Below are 22,395 nucleotides of genomic sequence, written 5' to 3'. Positions count from 1 at the left end.
GATTCACTGAGGTATAATAAGAACAGCACCAATACTCCCAGAAAACGAACTCTTACCAGATACCATGGGGTAAAACCAACTCTAGACGTTTCCTTTCCCCACAATAATTGTACTTAATTTTCCATCCTTTTTGGACAAAAGTCCATTCATCCTTATTTCCACCGCCATCAGATTCAAGCGCCTTCTCCGCTTCCGCCATCGTCCTTCCCCCGAAACAACGCCACCTGCTGGAGAAGCCAGATGTTGGCCCCAGGTATCCCTCTCGCTACGCCTCTTCCTCTCTGCTTTTTGGTCTACTCGCACCGGATATGACGTTGTTCTTGAACTTCCCATTCAATCGGCCCGAATCAGTCTTTCATGTAGTTGCAAGCTACATTCTTCTAAAAGTAGTAGAAAATGCACTTATCTCCGCTGTAAATGGTATTGCCAACGAGGTAAGTGGCTTTCTTACCGTTTCAGATTCAAGCGGAAAGATGTGTAGATTTTTTTCTCATATGAAAATGGGTCAAGGTAGCTAATAAATACATGGCGTTGACTCCCACGCTATGCTAAGCTAACTAGCTAGCTCGTTACCTTAGCATTCTAGCAAGACTAGAGGGACTGCGTGCAGACGTGACCGTTTCAGTTTTTATCCCATGACCTGTCAAACTGTCACTAACGATGTCGTTAGCAGAACTGGGTTGCACATCGAGCAGTATATGGACATACATATAGCGATATTATGGACAGACAGGTTAACGTTAGCTATGGCTAGTGTGCAGGTTACTGCTTTAATTTCACTGAAGTTGATTGACAGCTGTCATTTAAAGCGCAGCATTCCACTTTCTATGCTTATCTAGGAGTTTCGGTATTTAGTGCAGCCTTCTAATAGGCATGTAATTGATCATATCCTAGCTAATTTGAGCTCACGCACGTGTACTATTCTTCTAACAGGTATTTACCAAAGTGTAACGTTACAGATAAAGTCATCTTTTTACGGGAACAATGGTGAAGTACTTTGCCTGCGTGGGTCTTCTGAAAAGTTCCTGGGACCAAGTCTGCACTGCTTTCTGGGAGCGATATCCCAACCCCTACAGGTAAGAAAGATACCCTTAACCTAGCCCAATACTGGACAAAAGGAGCCTAAAGTTAATCCTTAGTCCAGCGTTTCCCAAACTCGGTCCTGGGGACCACAAGGGGTGCACGTTTTAGTTTTTGCCTTAGCACTGCACAGCTGATTTAAAAATAATCAAAGCTTGATGGTGAGTTAATTATTTGAATCAGCTGTGTAGTGCTAGGGCAAAAACCAAAACGTTCACCCCTTAGGGTTTGGGAAACGCTGCCTATGTCCAAGAACCTTACATGTTCTGTTTATAGGGCGAATTGGCTCTGGAAGCCAAAACAGCCAAATACTCCATCTAAACGTGAATCGATTCTCAACTGCTGTACTGTCCTAGAAACACAAAGCCCTCTACTTTCATATCACATCAAAATTATTTCACAAAAGCAAAATACACATTTACTGTACACAGTTGCTGCCAGCAGTATTTTTCAGTGACAATACGTTTGTGGCGTCTGTCTGTCCATTTACACACAGGAAACGCAGATAGCTAATTAGCACAGGTATTAGCACAGCTAATTAGCACAGGTAGTCCACTCTGTCTTCCATCTGTAAACGAGCGCTGTAACATGGAGAGATGGCCGGGTGGGAACCCTATAATGGTGTGTATCAATTTAGCATTTCGATTTTTGAGAATTATTTCTCGCCGGTATGAAAGATAAGGTCCTTATGGTTCCAAAACCATACCGCAAGCGATGCGTGTTAATGGTCAGACCGAGCATCGCGGCTCTAAACAAAACTCCTCCCTACAGAAGACGCCTTCGTCCAATGACTCTTATGTGTAATGTAATGGAACTTTCCTGTGGATATTCTGTCTAAAATTTTGAGTGAATGAAGGACCAATCGCACAGACAACCGGTAGAGTAAGTTCAAATGTAATTTTATTAAACAGTCTGGCTTGTAAGGAACACTTCAACAATTTTGCAGAGATACGTTTTAGACTGTATATCAAGCATTGCTTGAATAATTAGGCAACCCCTACAGGTAAGAAAGATAGTGTAGACATCACAACGTTGTAGCATAGAGATGGATAGACATCACAACGTTGTAACATAGAGATGGATAGACATCACAACGTTGTAACATAGAGATGGATAGACATCACAACGTTGTAACATAGAGATGGATAGACATCACAACGTTGTAACATAGAGATGGATAGACATCACAACGTTGTAGCATAGAGATGGATAGACATCACAACGTTGTAACATAGAGATGGATAGACATCACAACGTTGTAGCATAGAGATGGATAGACATCACAACGTTGTAACATAGAGATGGATAGACATCACAACGTTGGAGCATAGAGATGGATAGACATCACAACGTTGTAACATAGAGATGGATAGACATCACAACGTTGGAGCATAGAGATGGATAGACATCACAACGTTGTAACATAGAGATGGATAGACATCACAACGTTGTAACATAGAGATGGATAGACATCACAACGTTGTAGCATAGAGATGGATAGACATCACAACGTTGTAACATAGAGATGGATAGACATCACAACGTTGTAGCATAGAGATGGATAGACATCACAACGTTGTAGCATAGAGATGGATAGACATCACAACGTTGTAGCATAGAGATGGATAGACATCACAACGTTGTAGCATAGAGATGGATAGACATCACAACGTTGGAGCATAGAGATGGATAGACATCACAACGTTGGAGCATAGAGATGGATAGACATCACAACGTTGTAGCATAGAGATGGATAGACATCACAACGTTGTAGCATAGAGATGGATAGACATCACAACGTTGGAGCATAGAGATGGATAGACATCACAACGTTGGAGCATAGAGATGGATAGACATCACAACGTTGGAGCATAGAGATGGATAGACATCACAACGTTGGAGCATAGAGATGGATAGACATCACAACGTTGGAGCATAGAGATGGATAGACATCACAACGTTGTAGCATAGAGATGGATAGACATCACAACGTTGGAGCATAGAGATGGATAGACATCACAACGTTGGAGCATAGAGATGGATAGACATCACAACGTTGGAGCATAGAGATGGATAGACATCACAACGTTGGAGCATAGAGATGGATAGACATCACAACGTTGGAGCATAGAGATGGATAGACATCACAACGTTGGAGCATAGAGATGGATAGACATCACAACGTTGGAGCATAGAGATGGATAGACATCGCAACGTTGGAGCATAGAGATGGATAGACATCGCAACGTTGGAGCATAGAGATGGATAGACATCGCAACGTTGGAGCATAGAGATGGATAGACATCGCAACGTTGGAGCATAGAGATGGATAGACATCGCAACGTTGGAGCATAGAGATGGATAGACATCACAACGTTGGAGCATAGAGATGGATAGACATCACAACGTTGGAGCATAGAGATGGATAGACATCACAACGTTGTAGCATAGAGATGTGTAGACATCACAACGTTGGAGCATAGAGATGGATAGACATCACAACGTTGGAGCATAGAGATGGATAGACATCACAACGTTGGAGCATAGAGATGGATAGACATCACAACGTTGTAGCCTAGAGATGGATAGACATCACAACGTTGGAGCATAGAGATGGATAGACATCACAACGTTGGAGCATAGAGATGGATAGACATCACAACGTTGTAGCATAGAGATGGATAGACATCACAACGTTGTAGCAGTCCCGTCACTGCGTCTGTCACGGGGCAGCGCCATTGAGACAGATACAATGTTGCGACCTCTAATCTTGCAGTATCCCTAATCTTGCAATCATACCTAATTCACCCCTTCAGTCTCCTCTTCCCCAGCATGTCTTCACCCCTCCCATCTCCTCTCTTGCTCCAAAGTCTCTGATAGTTTTTCCAATTCAATCATCTCTTCTCTGCCCACAGTAACCATGTCCTAACGGAGGACATCATCTTCAGGGAGGTAACCCCCGGTAACTGTCTGGTCTCTAGACGACTGCTGACCAAAACGAACCGCGCCCCTCGCTGGATGGAGAAGTACCTGCCGGTTACCATGGCGAGGCACGCCTACATCATCGAGGATTCCATCGTGGACCCCCAGAACAGAACCATGACAACGCTGACTTGGAACATCAGCCACGCACGCATGATGGTACGTGTGACCCCACTGGGATTCGAACTGTGACTGTGTTGGCCCGCTGAGCTAAAGCCTAGGCATTAGCTCAGGGAGCCAACGCAAGTCTTCATCTTTGAATTTACACTACGTGGTCAAAAGTATGTGGACACCCGCTCGTCGAACATCTCATTCCAAAATCATGGGTATTAATATGGAGTTGGTCCCCCCCTTTGCTGCTATAATAGCCTCCACTCTTCTGGGAAGGCTTTCCACTAGATGTTGGAACATTGCTGCGGGGACTTGCTTCCATTCAGCCACAAGAGCATTAGTGAGGTCGGGCACTGATGTTGGGCGATTAGGCCCGGCTTGCAGTCGGCGTTCCAATTAATCCCAAAGGTGTTCGACGGGGTTGAGGTCAGGGCTTTGTGCAGACCAGTAAAGTTCTTCCACACCAATCTCGACAAACCATTTCTGTATGGACCTCGCTTTGTGCACGGGGGCATTGTCATGCTGAAACAGGAAAGGGCCTTCCCAAAACAGTTGCCACAAAGTTGGAAGCACAGAATCGTCTAGAATGTAATTGTATGCTGTAGCGTTAAGATTTCCCTTCACTGGAACTAAGGGGCCTAGCTCGAACCATGAAAAACAGCCCCAGACCATTATTCCTCCTCTACCAAACTTTACAGTTGCCACTATGCATTGGGGCAGGTAGCGTTCTCCTGGCGTCCGCCAAACCCAGATTCGTCCGTCGGACTGCCAGATGGTGAAGGGTGATTCATCACTCCAGAGAACGCGTTTCCACTGCTCCAGAGTCCAATGGTGGCGAGCTTTACACCACTCCAGCCAACGCTTGGCATTGTGCATGGTGATCTTAGGCTTGTGTGCGGCTGCTCGGCCATGGAAACCCATTTCATGAAGCTCCCGACGAACAGTTGTTGTGCTGACGTTGCTTCCAGAGGCAGTTTGGAACTCAGTAGTGAGTGTTGCAACCGAGGACAGACGATTTTTACGAGCTACGCGCTTCAGCACTCAGCGGTCCCATTCTATGAGCTTGTGTGGCCTACCACTTCGCGGCTGAGCCGTTGTTGCTCCTAGACGTTTCACTTCATAATAACAGCACTTACAGTTGACCGGGGCAGCTCTAGCAGGGCAGAAATTTGACCAACTGACTTGTTGGAAAGGTGGCATCCTATGACGGTGCCACGTTGAAAGTCACTGAGCTCTTCAGTATGGCCATTCTACTGCCAATGTTTGTCTATGGAGATTGCATGGCTGTGTGCTCGATTTTATACACCTGTCAGCAACGGGTGTGGCTGAAATAGCTGAATCCACTAATGTGAAGGAGTGTCCACATACTTTTGGCCATGTAGTGTATTTGAATTTGAGCAGTATTTCCCTTTCACTATGAAGAACCAGGTCTTTATACTGCTCTGCACTGTATATCTCCTACTGCAGTTCATAAATCACATTATAGACTCCATCGGCTATGTACAGTGCATTCAGAAAGTATTCAGACCCCTTGACTTTTTACACATTTTGTTACGTTACAGCCTTATTCTAAAATGGATTAAAACATTTTTTTCCCTCATCAATCTACACACAATACCCCATAATGACTAAGCAAAAACAGTTTAAAAAATATATATATATATTGAGACATCCAACCTGTATTGTCGTTTCATGACCAGAGACAAATCTTCAAAGGCACAGTATTTATTTATTCGGAGTGGCACATGCATTCACACAGTCTTGATTTATAGGATCCTTTCCACTATATGATTGATATGTCAAGTGGTAAAATACCAAGTTATCAATTAAAAGTTTATGGAAAAACTGCACTTGTCTTTGTGAAAATTACAGTTCATTAAATATTCTACAGCTGTAATGTCATCAATCAAATCAAACTTTATTGATAGTGCATTCGGAAAGTATTCAGACCCCTTCACTTTTCCACATTTTGTTACAGCCTCATTCTAAAATGGATTAAATTGTTTTTTTCCCTCATCAATCTACACACAATACACCATAATGACTGAGCAAAAACAGGTTTTTAGACATTTTTGCAAAAGTATTAAAAATAACAAACTGAAATATCACATTTACATAACTATCCAAACCCTTTACTTTGTTGAAGCACCTTTGGCAGCGATTACAGCCTTGAGTCTTCTTGGGTATGATGCTACAAGCTTGGCACACCTGTATTTGGGGAGTTTCTCCCATCATCTCTGCAGATCCTCTCAAGCTCTGTCAGGTTGGATGGGGAGCGTCGCTGCACAGCTATTTTCAGGTCTCTCCAGAGATGTTCGATCGGGTTCAAGTCCGGGCTCTGGCTGGGCCACTCAAGGACATTCAGAGACTTGTCCCGAAGCCACTCCTGCGTTGTCTTGGCTGTGTGCTTAGGGTTGTTGTCCTTTTGGAAGGTAAATCTTCGCCCCAGTCTGAGGTCCTGAGCGCTCTGGAGCAGGTTTTCATCAATGATCTCTCTGTACTTTGCTCCGTTCATCTTTCCCTCGATCCTGACTAGTCTCCCAGTCCCTTCCGCTGAAAAACATCCCCACAGCATGATGCTGCCACCACCATGCTTCACTGTAGGGATGGTGCCAGGTTTCCTCCAGACGTGACGCTTGACATTCAGGCCACAGAGTTCAATCTTGGTTTCATCAGACCAGAGAATCTTGTTTCTCATTGTCTGAGAGTCTTTAGGTGCCTTTTGGCAAACTCCAAGCGGGCTGTCATGTGCCTTTTACTGAAGAGTGGCTTCCTTCTGGCCACTTTACCATAAAGGCCTGATTGGTGGAGTGCTGCAGAGATGGTTGTCCTTCTGGAAGGTTCTCCTATCTCCACAGAGGAACACTGGAGCTCTGTCAGAGTGACCATCGGCTTCTTGGTCACCTCCCTGACCAAGGCCTTTCTCCCCCAATTGATCAGTTGGGGCCGGGCGGCCAGCTCTAGGAAGAGTCTTGGTGGTTCCAAACTTCTTCCATTTAAGAATGATGGAGGCCACTGTGTTCTTGGGGACCTTCAATGCTGCAGACATTTGTGGTACCCTTCCCCAGATCTGTGCCTCGACACAATCCTGTCTCGGAGCTCTACAGACAATTCCTTCGACCTCATGGCTTGGTTTTTGCTCTGACATGCACTGTCAACTTTGGGACCTTTTATATAGACAGGTGTGTGCCATTCCAAATCATGTCCAATCAATTGAATTTACCACAGGTGGACTCCAATCAACATCTCAAGGATGATCAATGGAAACAGGATGCACCTGAGCTCAATTTCGAGTCTCATAGCAAAGGGTCTGAATATTCATGCAAATAAGGTATTTCTGTTTTATATTTTTAATACATTTGCAAACATTTCTAAAAACCTGTTTTTCACTTTGTCATTATGGGGTATTGTGTGTAGATTGATGAGGAAAACAATTAATTTAATCAATTTTAGAATAAGGCTGTAACACAACAAAATGTGGAAAAAGTCAAGGGGTCTGAATACTTTCCGAATGCGCTATATACACTATACTGTAGTCATAATAAGGTCTTGTTATGTTTTGATTCCCCTGTCAGTCTGTGGAGGAGCGTTGTGAGTACAGAATTAACCCTGACAACACCAGCTGGACGGAGATTAACAGAGAGGCCTGGATCTCGTCCAACGTCTACGGGCTCTCCAGAGCTATACAGGTGTGTGCAGTCCGAAACCCACCCCGCCAGGGGGAAGTGGTACTGGTACTATATAGCTATCCATGTAGATATATGAGTTACAGAAAGACTGTCGTAAAGGAACCACAAGCTGGCCATTTGCCTGTTCAGCCTGTGTAGAAGTTGTTGAATGATTGACTGTCTGGTATCTGACTTTGATAAACCCAGTTGGGTTCTAACTCTGAAAGTTAAGACATGTCCACACTAACTGCCAGCAACTACTAACATCATTCACTGTCTGTCGTTAGATCTGTTTGCGCCGTCAATTGTCAAGCTTGTCCAGGCTATTCTGTCACACCGTAACCACCACATGGTAAGAAATGTGACCGTTCCTGGTGCAAAAACACTGTGCTATCCCGGAGCTCGAGTAAATGACATTACTAAGCTGCTCCAGAATGTTCTCCGCCAGGACATGGACATCGATTCTATCGTAGACCATGTGGGGTTTTAATTACATTATGAAGCGCAGCTCTGAACAGTTGAAACTGGATTTTAAAGAGCTGATTGACTCTCTTCTAGACACTAATAAAAGACCCATCATATCTGGCCCTGTACCCTCTCTGAATCATGGCATCATATCTGGCCCTGTACCCTCTCTGAATCATGGCATCATATCTGGCCCTGTGCCCTCTCTGAATCGTGGTATTTAACGCTTTAGCAGGATTCTTTCTCTTCACAACTGGCTATGTGATTATTGCAGCTCAATGGGTGTAACTTTTGTTGACAATTTCGATACCTTTTGGAAACAAAACACGTTTTATGAGGAGGATGGGATCCACCCAAATAATTTGGGTTCCTGGATCCTTTCAAAGCATTATAAGGCTGCGTTGAGACAATGACTTATCAATGACCCAAGCCCAGCTCAATTAAACCCTACAATTGTGTCACTGAGTTGTCATAATGCTTCAGCAAATGTACATTATCCTAAGGGCGTTGGAAGACATCATGTAACTAACCTAATTTATGTCCCTCTAACTGCCCTGAATGCCTCTGCTGATCCTACAGCTGTTGTATGCAGTAATCATGTGCCTATGAACCAGATTTATGCTGTTAGCACTGAGGCTGTGTGCCCTAGTAGGAAGTCCACTGTGTGCAGCTCACCCTGCACTAACATAAATAACATGAGAATATCTACTTCTGCTAAGCTTCCCAGAAAAGCAATGAAAACAAGCAAGCATCCCAGAAAAGTGCTCAAAATAGCCCACGTTAACATATGTAGATTAAGAAACGAGGTTCATGAAATCAATAACTTGCTAGGATCAGATTACATTCATATTCTGACTATCTCTGAAACTCACTTAGACAATACCTTTGATACAGTGGTAGCAATACAAGGTGATAACATTTACAGAAAAGACAGAAATGCCAGTGGTGTTGCTGTTTATATTCAGAACCACATTCCTGTAAAGCTTAGAGAGGATCTCATGTTAAATACTGTTGAAGTAATATGGCTACAGGTTCATCTGCCTCACCTAAAGCCCATTCTGGTGGGAAGCTGCTATAGACCACCAAGTGATAACAGTCAGTATCTGGATAACGTGTGTGAAATGCTTGATAATGTATGTGATATCAACAGAGAGATATATTATCTGCGTGATTTAAAATATTGACTGGCTTTCATCAAAGCTGCCCACTCAAGAAAAAGCTTCAAACTGTAACCAGTGACTGCAACCTGGTTCAGGTTATCAGTCAACCTACCAGGGTGGTTACAAACAGCACAGGAATGAGATCATCAACATGTATTGATCACATCTTTACTAATGCTGCAGAAATGTGCTTGAAAGCAGAATCCAGATCCATCGGATGTAGTGATCACAATATAGTAGCCATATCTAGGAAAGGAAAGGCTGGGCCTAATATAGTGTATAAGAGGTCATACAATACGTTTTGTAGTGATTCCTGTGTTGTTGATGTAAAGAAATTGTTGTTGTTTTGTTATTGTTTGTAGTGATTCCTATGTTGATGATGTAAAGAATATATGTTGGTCCGTGGTGTGTAATGAGGAGCAACCAGACACTGCACTTGACACATTTATGAAATTGCTTATCCCAGTTACTAATAAGCATGCACCCATTTAAGAAAATGACTGTAAACAATCCCTGTGGATTGATGAGGAATTGAAAAATTGTATGGTTGAGAGGGATGAGGCAAAAGGAATGGCAAATAAGTCTGGCTGCACAACTGATTGGCAAACGTATTGCAAATTGAGAAATCATGTGACTAAACTGAATAAAAAGAAGAAGAAACTACACTATGAAACAAAGATAAATGACATAAAGAATGATAGTAAAAAGCTTTGGAGCTCCTTCAATTACATTTTGGAAAAAAAGGCAAACTCAGCTCCATCATTCATTGAATCAGATGGCTCATTCATCACAAAACCGACTGATATTGCCAACTACTGTAATGCTTTTTTCATTGGCAAGATTATCAAACTTAGGCATGACATGCCAGCAACAAACGCTGACACTACACATCCAAGTATATCTGACCAAATTATGAAAGACAATAATTTTAATTTTGAGTTCCGTAAAGTGATTGTGGAAGAGGTGAAAAGTATTATTGTCGATCAACAATGACAAGCCACAGGGGTCTGACTACTTTGATGGAAAATTACTGAGGATAATAGCAGACGATATTGCCACTCCTATTTGCCATATTTTCAATTTAAGCCTACTAGAATGTGTGTGCCCCCAGGCTTGGAGGGCAGCAAAAGTCATTCCCCTACCTAAGAATAGTAAAGACCCATGGGGCGGCGCACAATTGGCCCAGCGTCGTCCAGGGTAGGGGAGGGAATGGCCGGAAGGGATGTAGCTCAGTTGGTAGAGCATGGCGTTTGCAACGCCAGGGTTGTGGGTTCGATTCCCACGGGGGGCCAGTATGAAAAATAAAAAATGTATTCACTAACTGTAAGTCGCTCTGGATAAGAGCGTCTGCTAAATGACTAAAATGTAAAGCCCTCTTAACTGGCTCAAATGGCTGACCAATCAGCCTGTTACCAACCCTTAGTACGGTTTTGGAATAAATTGTGTTTGACCAGATACAATGCTATTTTACATTAAACAAATTGACAACAGACTTCCAGAACGCTTATAGGGAAGGACATTCAACAAGCACAGCACTTACACAAATGACTGATGATTGGCTGAGAGAAATCGATGATAAAAATATTGTGGGGGCTGTTTTGTTAGACTTCAGTGCGGCTTTTGACATTATCGATCATAGTCTGCTGCTGGAAAAACGTATGTGTTATGGCTTTACACCCCCTGATATGATGTGGATAAAGATTTACCTGTCTAACAGAACACAGAGGGTGTTCTTTAATGGAAGCCTATCCAACATAATCCAGGTAGAATCAGGAATTCCCCAGGGCAGCTGTCTAGGCCCCTTACTTTTATTCAAACTTTACTAACGACATGCCACTGGCTTTGAGTAAAGCCAGTGTGTCTATGTATGTGGATGACTCAACACTATACACGTCAGCTACTACAGCGACTGAAATGACTGCAACATTTAACAAAGAGCTGGAGTTAGTTTCAGAGTGGGTGGCAAGGAATAAGTTAGTCCTAAATATTTCTTAAACTAAAAACATTTTATTTGGGACAAATCATTCACTAAACCCTAAACCTCAACTAAATCTTGTATTATATAATGTGGAAATTGAGCAAGTTGAGGTGACTAAACTGCTTGGAGTAACCCTGGATTGTAAACTGTCATGGTCAAAACATATTGATACAACAGTAGCTAAGATGGGGAGAAGTCTGTCCATAATAAAGCACTGCTCTGCCTTCTATCAACAAGGCAGGTCCTTTTTACATTTACATTACATTTTAGTCATTTAGCAGACGCTCTTTTCCAGAGCGAATTACAGGAGCAATTAGGGTTAAGTGCCTTGCTCAAGGGCACATCGACAGATTTTCACCTAGTCGGCTCGGGGATTAGAACCAGCGACCTTTCGGTTACTGGCACAACGCTCTTAACCACTAAGCTACCTGCTGCCCCATCAACAAGGCAGGTCCTACAGGCTCTAGTTTTGTCGCACCTGGACTACTGTTCAGTCGTGTGGTCAGGTGCCACAGAGGGACTTAGGAAAATTGCAATTGGCTCAGAACAGGGCAGCACGGCTGGCCCTTGGATGTACACAGAGAGCTAATATTAATAATATGCATGTCAATCTCTCCTGGCTCAAAGTGGAGGAGAGATTGACGTCATCACTACTTGTATTTGTTTAAACGACTAGCACACAGCTCAGACACCCATGCATACCCCACAAGACATGCCACCAGAGGTCTCTTCACAGTCCCCAAGTCCAGAACAGACAATGGGAGGCACACAGTACTACATAGAGCCATGACTACATGGAACTCTATTCCACATCAGGTAACTGATGCAAGCAGTAGAATCAGATTTTTTAAAAATAAACCAGATAAAAATACACCTTATGGAACAGCGGGGACTGTGAAGCAACACAAACACAGGCACAGACACATGCATACACACACACGATAACATACGCACTATACACACATACACACGGATTTTGTGTTGTAGATATGTGGTAGTATAGTAGAGGCCTGAGGGCACACACTTAATGTGTTGTGAAATCTGTTATGAAGGTATTGTAATGTTTTAAAATGTATAACTGCCTTAATTTTGCTGGACCCCAGGAAGAGTATTAATGGGGATCCATAATAAATACAAATACAAATACACCACAGGAACTAACGTTACTCAATGTCAGTCATACCACACAACAAGACCAGACCTCCCCATCTGTCATACCCTAACCATCATTCATCTCTGGCCTCACTTTACAGGAATTCGGCCTTGCCCGGTTCAAGACCAGTGTTACAAAGACCATGAAAGGGTTTGAATACGTCCTGGCCAAAATGCAAGGTAAGATGGATGGCAGTAGTTTTATTACGCTGTAAAATAAGGTGGGCCGATCAGTTCAGGTCCTTATTATTAGCGGTACTGTGTTTGTGGTGGAGAGGTAGAAACACTTGGATCAGATGGATGAACTGTTGTAGGAGGGTCGTTTTTATTAGTTCAATACAGAGAGGGACTGGCTATACTATATAGTTTTACAGTTTAATGTGCTATAAAAGGAACGGTCTCTTTGCTTGAATCTTTCATAGCAACAAGACATGCTGGAGTCTAGTCTCATCAGTTACAATCATATTCTACCAAGGACTACATTTAGGTTCAGACTACTGCTGCTTATCTGGTCTAAACCAGTCCCTGATTACAGGGGACCAATGACTGGTGTCCCAGGTCTAAACCAGTCCCTGATTACAGGGGACCAATGACTGGTGTCCCAGGTCTAAACCAGTCCCTGATTACAGGGGACCAATGACTGGTGTCCCAGGTCTAAACCAGTCCCTGATTACAGGGGACCAATGACTGGTGTCCCAGGTCTAAACCAGTCCCTGATTACAGGGGAGTAATGACTGGTGTCCCAGGTCTAAACCAGTCCCTGATTACAGGGGACCAATGACTGGTGTCCCAGGTCTAAACCAGTCCCTGATTACAGGGGAGTAATGACTGGTGTCCCAGGTCTAAACCAGTCCCTGATTACAGGGGACCAATGACTGGTGTCCCAGGTCTAAACCAGTCCCTGATTACAGGGGACCAATGACTGGTGTCCCAGGTCTAAACCAGTCCCTGATTACAGGGGAGTAATGACTGGTGTCCCAGGTCTAAACCAGTCCCTGATTTATAGGGGACCAATGACTGGTGTCCCAGGTCTAAACCAGTCCCTGATTACAGGGGACCAATGACTGGTGTCCCAGGTCTAAACCAGTCCCTGATTACAGGGGACCAATGACTGGTGTCCCAGGTCTAAACCAGTCCCTGATTACAGGGGAGCAATGACTGGTGTCCCAGGTCTAAACCAGTCCCTGATTTATAGGGGAGCAATGACTGGTGTCCCAGGTCTAAACCAGTCCCTGATTACAGGGGACCAATGACTGGTGTCCCAGGTCTAAACCAGTCCCTGATTACAGGGGAGCAATGACTGGTGTCCCAGGTCTAAACCAGTCCCTGATTACAGGGGACCAATGACTGGTGTCCCAGGTCTAAACCAGTCCCTGATTTATAGGGGAGCAATGACTGGTGTCCCAGGTCTAAACCAGTCCCTGATTACAGTGGAGCAATGACTGGTGTCCCAGGTCTAAACCAGTCCCTGATTTATAGGGGACCAATGACTGGTGTCCCAGGTCTAAACCAGTCCCTGATTTATAGGGGAACAGTGGAACAAAGCAGTGGAACTGGCTTCCAGGTTGGGTTTGAATTTGAGGGATCTAAACTCTCCTTCCAAGGAAACCAACCATGTTCTAACCACCATGTTTCCTCTCGCTCTCTTTTCTCTAACCACCATGTTTCCTCTCGCTCTCTTTTCTCTAACCACCATGTTTCCTCTCGCTCTCTCTTCTCTAACCACCATGTTTCCTCTTTCTCTCTTCTCTAACCACCATGTTTCATCTCGCTCTCTCTTCTCTAACCACCATGTTTCCTCTCGCTCTCTCTTCTCTAACCACCATGTTTCCTCTCGCTCTCTCTTCTCTAACCACCATGTTTCCCCTCGCTCTCTTCTCTAACCACCATGTTTCCTCTTTCTCTCTTCTCTAACCACCATGTTGCCTCTCGCTCTCTCTTCTCTAACCACCATGTTGCCTCTTTCTCTCTTCTCTAACCACCATGTTTCCCCGCCTCTCTCTTCTCTAACTGCCACGTTACCTTTCTCTCTCCCCTCTCTCTCTCTCTCTCTCTGTCTCTCTCTCTCTCTCTCTCTCTGTGTCTCCCTCTCCCTCTCTCTCTCTGTGTCTCTGTGTCTCTCTGTCTCTCTGTCTCTCTCTCTCCCTCTCTCTCTCCCTCTCTCTCTCCCTCTCCCTCTCCCTCTCCCTCTCCCTCTCCCTCTCTCTCTCTCTCTCAATTCAATTTAAGGGCTTTATTGGCATGGGAAACGTGTGTTAACATTGCCAAAGCAAGTGAAGTAGATAGTAAACAAAAGTGAAATAAACAATAAATATTAACAGTAAACCTTACACTCAGAAGTTCCAAAAGAATAAAGACATTTCAAATGTCATATTATGTATATATACAGTGTTGTAACAATGTGCAAATAGTTAAAGTACAAATGGGAAAATAAATAAACATAAATATGGGTTGTATTTACAATGGTGTTTGTTCTTCACTGGTTGCCCTTTTCTTGTGGCAACAGGTCACAAATCTTGCTGCTGTGATTTCTCCCAATATATATGGGAGTTTATCAAAATGGGGTTTGTTTTCGAATTCTTTGTGGATCTGTGTAATCTGAGGGAAATATGTCTCTCTAATATGGTCATACATTTGTCAGGAGGTTAGGAAGTGCAGCTCAGTTTCCACCTCATTTTGTGGGCAGTGTGCGCATAGCCTGTCTACTCTTGAGAGCCAGGTCTGCCTACGGCCGCCTTTCTCAATAGCAAGGCTATGCTCACTGAGTCTGTACATAGTCAAAGCTTTCCTTTAAATTTGGGTCAGTCACAGTGGTCCGGTATTCTGCCACTGTGTACTCTCTGTTTAAGGCCAAATAGTATTCTAGTTTGCTCAGTTTTTTTGTTAATTCTTTCCAATGTGTCAAGTAATTCTCTTTTTGTTTTCTCATTATTTGGTTGGGTCTAATTGTGTTGCTGTCCTGGGGCTCTGTGGGCTCTGTGGGGTCTGTTTGTGTTTGTGAACAGAGCCCCAGGACCAGCTTACTTAGGGGACTCTTCTCCAAGTTCATCTCTCTGTAGGTGATGGCTTTGTTATGGAAGGTTTGGGAATCGCTTCCTTTTAAGTGGTTATAGAATTTAACAGCCCTTTTCTGGATTTTGATCATTAGCGGGTATCGGCCTAATTCTGCTCTGGAAATGATTGATTTCCCCCTCCAGGATGGAGAAGCTGTCTTCATTAAAGTATGGGGATTCTAGTGGGGGGATATAGGTAGCACACAGGAGGACATTTTTCTCTGTTGAGATAATTTCCTTTTGAATTTCTACCCAAATGTAAAATGTTCCTGTTTTGATTAATTTAATAGAGTGAGTTAGGTCTGCTCTATACCAAATTAGCATACCCCCTGAGTCCCTTCCCTGTTTCACACCTGGTAGTTTGGTGGATGGGACTACCAGCTCTCTGTAACCTAGAGGGCAACCAGTGGGTCCATCTCCTCTATACCATGTTTCTTGTAGGATGACAATGTCTGTATTTCTGATTTCTTTGGTGAAGTCCAGGTTCCTGCTCTTTAGGCCAAAGGCAGATGACCTCAGGCCTTGGATATTCCAGGATGAGACAGTGAAGGCTTTGTGTTCCATAAAGTGTCCAATGTTGTTAGTCGTGTGGTTTGGCCTCAGGCCAGTAATTGTGAGCAGAGCCTGCTGAGCATCTGGTACATGCCATTGGCTTGGGCTAGTGTAAGAGTGGGGGTTGGGCCTGTTTGCCTGCTCACGGCCTGGGCGTATGTGTGACTTTCATGTTGAGGCCCTCTTTGCGGGAGTGGGGGGCTTGGGGTGGGTAGGAGGGGCATAGGTCTGATCTGATGGGGCCTAAATGGGGTGTGGGCATGGTTGACATGGGGGGGGGGTGTTAATTGGTGGGGGTGGGGGTGTGGATGTGGCTGGTGGTGCTGTGGTCTGGATGTAGGTCCTCTCGGCGGGGATCCTCTGTGTGTGTAGGTCCGGGGGGGGGGGGGGGTCTCGCTGGCCTGGGCGGGGTGTCTGTTAATCTGTTGCTCCTGTGTGAGGTGTTGGGTCTGCGGTTGAGGGCGATATCCTTTAGGGTCCGGGCGAAGGTGGGCACTGCTGCCTTGTATAGGTGGACCTGGTCGTAAAGGCTGTTCAAGTCCAGGGTGGAGTGGAGGGCCAAGTAGACATTAGGGTTTGAGGCACAGTGACGGGAAATGCATTCTCCCGCTGTGTGGTGGCAGGGTGGAAGTATTTTCGTGGTAGCAGGGTGGAGATAACCACTTGGGGAAAGTAGAAGAAGCTTTTTCTATCACTCCCTTGAGTGATGTGGCCACCCTTTCCTGCTGTGTTCTCAGGTCATTTGTGCCTGTGTGTATTATTATGTGGCTGGGTGATCCTAGTCGGTCCTCAGACAGAAGGTCAAGGGCGCGCTGGGTGTTTGGACACCAGAGTTTAGACACTGTGTGTTCGGGAAAAAGTTTATTTTCTTGTATGTATTTCCCGTTTGAGTCCATAAGGAGTACAATCTGTGGCTTGTGTATGTCCTCAGTGGGTGTGGGGGGGTCGTCAGGAGGGCTCTCAGGGTGGCTGACAGGGGGGGTGATCAGAGGGGTTGGGATCCCCTGGGCTTGGGGTTCTTCATTTGTTTGTCTGGCTGTGATTTCGAGACTATGGTCAGGGTCTAGGGTGTACTGTTCTGCTGCGGTGTCGAGACTTTGGTCAGGATCTGAGGTGGGCTGTTCTGCTGGCTTCTCTGCGGGGGTGGCCAGCTCTCTAATGGGTTGTTCTCTGTCACCCGTCATCGTTCTCACCTTCTCCTCCAGCACTCTGATCCTCTCCTCTAGTGCTCTGTTCTTCTCCTGCTCCTGCTCTTTCTCCTGTTGATGTTGTCTCACCACAGTCCAGAGTGCAGACATGTCTCTCTCCACCTCCAGCTCTTCAGGTCTAGTTAAGGGGGTGTTGTTGTGCTGGACTGTTGTCTGGGTCTGTGCTGACTGGAGTGTGTTCACCTGCTGTTCCAGCTCCACCTGCCTTACCTCCAGCTGGGTGAAGTTATCCTTCATTTCAGTGAGGGAGTAGTACTCTGTGCTGGGAAGTTGACTTTCCGCTTGGGGATGCTCTGTGGGGTTATTTAATGAAGAGTTCTGGTCTGACCCGCTCGGGGTAGGGGTATCTTTCTCAAGGGAGAGCTTCTCCTGCTGAGCTATTTCTTTGATTAGGTGAAAGTCCAGCTGGAACTGTTTGGGGTTGCCCTGTACCATTACTGTTCCAGATTTATAGAGATTTATATTAGCTGACTCAGAGTCCTCGTTGTCTAGTATCCTGAGTTTCCACCCATCGCTAACACCCCCCCTCTTAACAGAGGGGTAGTGTGCTAATATAGCACTGTGCCATGCCAGGGGATGGTCTGTGTGGAACATTAAGTTGCTTATGTTCCCATTTTTATAAAAGTCAGCAAAAAGTGTCTCCTGATTTCCCATAAGGAGCTTCATTTTGTACTCTTTTCGTGTCTTATCATTCTTTACATTCAGAGGGTGTATTTTAATGACCTCTGAACAGCGGGGGGGTGCTTCTAAGGCCTCTCCATTTGGTTGGGGTAGACTGTACGACTCTCCTGCCATTGTTGGGCTCAAGGGCTTTGACACCTCTCACTTCACACCTCAGTGCTAATTGAAGTTGTATCTCTTTGTACAAGCAAGCTTAAGCTTGGTAGCCTTCGCATTCAGTCCTTATAAAGTAAAATATATCACTGTAATGTATTTTTCTTCTTGGTTTTTGAAAGTGAAAAATAGCTTCAGACTAAACATTACTCACTCAATTCCAGGTTGGATGGTGTTTTCAGGTTTCAGTTTGTTTGCCAGAGCATTTGCTGTATAGTTTGGGAATAGTCATCCTTGGTAGTAGAAAGCCTTCCAGGTAATTCCGTCCAAAATCAGGGTGTAGGTTTGGAGTGAAGGTTATGTTGTGGAGGGTAGCATCCTGTATATGTCCCTGCCAAAAAATCCTACTTTATCTAACTCTAAATCTATATTTTTTGAAAAAACATCCTAAAAAATGCAAGAGCAATGTCTTTGAGCTCTCTCTCTGTCTGTCTGTCTGTCTGTCTGTCTGTCTGTCTGTCTGTCTGTCTGTCTGTCTGTCTCCCTCTGTCTTCTCTAACCACCATGTTTCCTCTGTCTTCTCTAACCACCATGTTTCCTCTGTCTTCTCTAACCACCATGTTTCCTCTGTCTTCTCTAACCACCATGTTTCCTCTGTCTTCTCTAACCACCATGTTTCCTCTGTCTTCTCTAACCACCATGTTTCCTCTGTCTTCTCTAACCACCATGTCTCCTCTCTCTCTCTTCTCCTCCAGGTGAGATCCCCTCCAGGACCCTGGCTGAGCATGCTACAGAGAGGGCCAGGGAGACTGCTCTGGCAGCTAAAGAGAGAGCCAAAGACCTGGCCTCACAGGCTCACAAGAAACAACAGTATGTCTGAGCTGCCAGCGTAGGGTGAAGTTGTCCCTAGATGCTGATATGGTTAGGATTGGGGCAGGGGAAGCTGATCCATGATCTCTTCCAAGAAAACTTCAACCCGGAGCGCGAGGTGCCAGTGGGAGGAACATTGGCCAGACCTGCCTGGATTCAAAGACTATTTAGAAATAATTTCAAGTACTTTATCTGGGATTGATTAAGCATGCCTGGCATAATGGGAACCAATAGAATACTGCAAACCCATGCTCATCCGGCGCTCCAGACAGGCTCAAGCAAATACAAAAATGGATTTCAAAAATGTTGAATAGTATTTGAACTCAGGTCTGGTTGGCTCTAACTTGCTGGTCCAGAATCAGATTTTATTCAACCCCCCTAATGATTACCTTTGGAGGTAGGGGAATCTGATCTGTGATTAGGGTTGCAAAATTCCGGTAACTTTTCACAAAATTCGCAGGTTTTCCAGAAAAACCAGTTGAAAGATTCCCGGACCAGGAGGGAAGCAGGACGTCTGGAATCCTCCAACCAGGATTTCTGGGTATTTTGTGAATGCTTTAGTAATTTTGCAACCGTAGGTGTGACCGTGAGCTAGGGGATGGACCATTAGTAAAATTTAGCTTGATCTGAAAATGTGGTCGGAGGCTTCGTATGGAGGGTGTGACGCAATTCCGAAGCCTCCGGAGGCATGCAGAGGCCAAATCAAGCTCCGTACCGAATCGCCGTGCGACTCCCAAATTTTGTAACAATGCAGAGGGCTCCGTATAGCTCCGCAGTGACTTGATTGGTTGATTTTAGGTGAGGGAGGGAGGTCCTGTGTAAACACAAACTCACTTCCTGGACATCTTCCCTCACAACAGCTCTGCGAAGCGCCCAAAAAAAAGTATGTTTGCTCTGACTTCTGCAGAGGCTGCAGCGTACTGCTGTCTGGCCTGGGTCTCAATAGCCCTCACTAGCTTCCTTTCCCTGTCTCCTTTCCTTCGGCACAGTACTCTTTTAACAGGTCGGTGAAAGCACTGGACTAGTTTCCATTGTACTCCCTCCACCTGTCATGGTCTTATCAGTTAGTGTGTAGATGCTGATCTCAATGAGACAAACCCTGCATAAATGAAGGCTACATATTAGTAGTGAAAGTGAAAGGAAGCGATGAGGCTAAACGCTATGGAAGTGGTTACTGTACGTCACATCATTTTTAAACTTGAGTAACTAGATTGATCTTGTTATTGTTGGGAGGTATGCGGCGGCATTAGGGATCCCACCCAGCAGGTGATCTACTTACTGCGGCATTAGGGATCCCACCCAGCAGGTGATCTACTTACTGCGGCATTAGGGATCCCACCCAGCAGGTGATCTACTTACTGCGGCATTAGGGATCCCACCCAGCAGGTGATCTACTTACTGCGGCATTAGGGATCCCACCCAGCAGGTGATCTACTTACTGCGGCATTAGGGATCCCACCCAACAGGTGATCTACTTACTGCGGCATTAGGGATCCCACCCAGCAGGTGATCTACTTACTGCGGCATTAGGGATCCCACCCAGCAGGTGATCTACTTACTGCGGCATTAGGGATCCCACCCAGCAGGTGATCTACTGTGATCTACGACGTTGGTGTTTGTCTGTCTTGTCCTTTATGGGAAGCTAGTACAAGAGACTGGTTCATGTCTCCAGAAATGACTTGTGACTCTTGTTAGGTTTCCATCTTGCTGTCCACCTACTGAACACTTTCATAGCCACCATGAGGATGATAAGAGTTTCACGCGGTTGGGTGAAGCTGTCCCTAGACGCTGATATTGGGTCAGTTTAGCATTTCCCCCACTAATGGTTAGGATTGGGGGAGGGGGAGCTGATACTGGATCTGTAAACCTACCCACCATTCCCTCCAACTCAGTGGGTGCGTCCCAAAATTGCACCCTATTCCCTATATAGTGCAACTACTTTTGACAAGAGCCCTATAGACCCTGATCTAAAGTAGTGCCCTAAATAGGGAATGGGGTGACATTTTTGGGAGTCAGCCAGCCTCGGTGCCCTTCTGTCTTTTACCAGTACAAGAGTCAACGGTGTAGTTCCTTTACGTCATATGGTCTGTTTCTCACCCTGTAGATGACTGGCCACATGTCTTTATTTACGTTTTGTGTTTTAGGCTTACTAGTGTAAATGTTTCTGCTAGCTAGACTGCTCAAAAAGCAAATCTCAAAGAAGTCTCACTCAGTCTTGATTCATCACTCTTTGCTATAAGAGTTATGGCGCTTAATTTAATTTTTTGATTCAGAATGATATTTCATTTGCTTAAAATTGAAGTTGTTACTAGTGTGATGATGGGGGTCCACATTGCTTGAACGTGATCGGCCTGGGCTGCTGCTGGGCTTTCTCTTGGCGTTGTGAAAAGACAGGATTGCTGAGGATGTCGTCGTCTGTCTGCTTGAGTCTTTTAAAGACACGCTCTGGAACTGTATCACATCCAGGGTGTGACTGTCGTTTTTCAACCTCCCGTTTTGGGCTGGATGTGTCAGTGTGTAGTTCCTTTAACCAATAATGCTCGAGGGGGTGTGGCATGTGGCCAATATACCGCGGCTAAGGGCTGCTCTTATGCACGACGCAACGCGGAGTCCCTGGATACAGCCCTTAGCCGCGGTATATTGGCCATATACCACAAACCCCTGAGGTGCCTTATTGCTATTATAAACTGGTTACCAACACAATTAGAGCAGTAAAAATGTTTTGTCATACTCGTGGAATACGGTCTGATATACCACAGCTGTCAGCCAATCCGCATTCAGGCTTGAACCACCCAATTTAGAAACATGCATAATCTATGAGCAGAATTACTGTCTCACCTCAATTAGCCATGAGATCCCTAGTTTGAATGAGACTGTTTTTCTAACACTTTTCCCCCCACGTGGGCCAGCCCTCAAGCAATTAGTTCTAGCCAGTGAGCTTCAGCCCCTCGACATTTGAGTGACAGCTAGCAAGATTACAGAGAGAGAGAGGGAGCAATGACATGGTGCACATCTGCACATATGTGACGTAGTACACGATATTCGGGGACCACTTTTGGCTCGTGAGCTCTACTTTCAGAACTACTGGCTAAAAAGTATACAAAAGTACTGGATAATCTCTTTTAAAAAATGAATGAATACAAATTATGAATGTGCTATGTTTGAGCAACAGTATCGGCTTATTGATGAATACCAATAAATATTTTCTGTTTGTTTTCCTCAATCTCATAGTACCTTGTGTCTGCCTTGAATAAGAAGGAAGTGATTATTTTTCAATATTACAAATATGTATTCATATATAAAAGGCCCTAGTATAGAAATGCTACATGAGAGTACTGGGAC

General features: G+C 44.8%; 1 protein-coding gene across 3 annotated transcripts; it reads left to right on the top strand.

Annotated features, from left to right (window-relative positions):
• The first annotated feature begins 304 nt into the window (after positions 1 to 304).
• On the top strand, positions 305 to 22,276 carry prelid1a (PRELI domain containing 1a). 3 transcript variants are annotated; one of them, XM_084150656.1, is made up of 6 exons: positions 305 to 434; positions 934 to 1,076; positions 3,996 to 4,221; positions 7,749 to 7,862; positions 12,698 to 12,776; positions 18,939 to 22,276. In XM_084150656.1, the coding sequence occupies exons 2-6, from the start codon at positions 985 to 987 to the stop codon at positions 19,061 to 19,063; spliced, it is 636 nt and encodes a 211-aa protein (XP_084006782.1). In that variant the 5' UTR covers positions 305 to 434; positions 934 to 984; the 3' UTR covers positions 19,064 to 22,276. The 3 variants fall into 3 exon arrangements, with proteins under 3 accessions (XP_084006782.1, XP_084006784.1, XP_084006783.1); XM_084150657.1 differs by having other exon boundaries at positions 328 to 434; positions 960 to 1,076; XM_084150658.1 differs by lacking the exon at positions 7,749 to 7,862 and having other exon boundaries at positions 317 to 434.
• The last annotated feature ends 119 nt before the right edge of the window (positions 22,277 to 22,395 follow it).

This window comes from Coregonus lavaretus (assembly GCF_964263955.1).
Source record: "Coregonus lavaretus genome assembly, chromosome: 32".
NCBI classification, from domain to species: Eukaryota; Metazoa; Chordata; class Actinopteri; order Salmoniformes; family Salmonidae; genus Coregonus; species Coregonus lavaretus.
This window is presented reverse-complemented; position numbering and strand designations above follow the sequence as displayed.

What these genes read in the sequence shown, in the direction of transcription:
- prelid1a (XM_084150656.1), top strand. Translation starts at nt 985, where the DNA reads ATGGTGAAGTACTTTGCCTGCGTGGGTCTTCTGAAAAGTTCCTGGGAC. An exon ending in TCAGCCACGCACGCATGATG is followed by an intron (nt 4,222 to 7,748) that starts GTACGTGTGACC and finishes TTCCCCTGTCAG; the next exon opens with TCTGTGGAGGAGCGTTGTGA. An exon ending in GGCTCTCCAGAGCTATACAG is followed by an intron (nt 7,863 to 12,697) that starts GTGTGTGCAGTC and finishes CTCACTTTACAG; the next exon opens with GAATTCGGCCTTGCCCGGTT.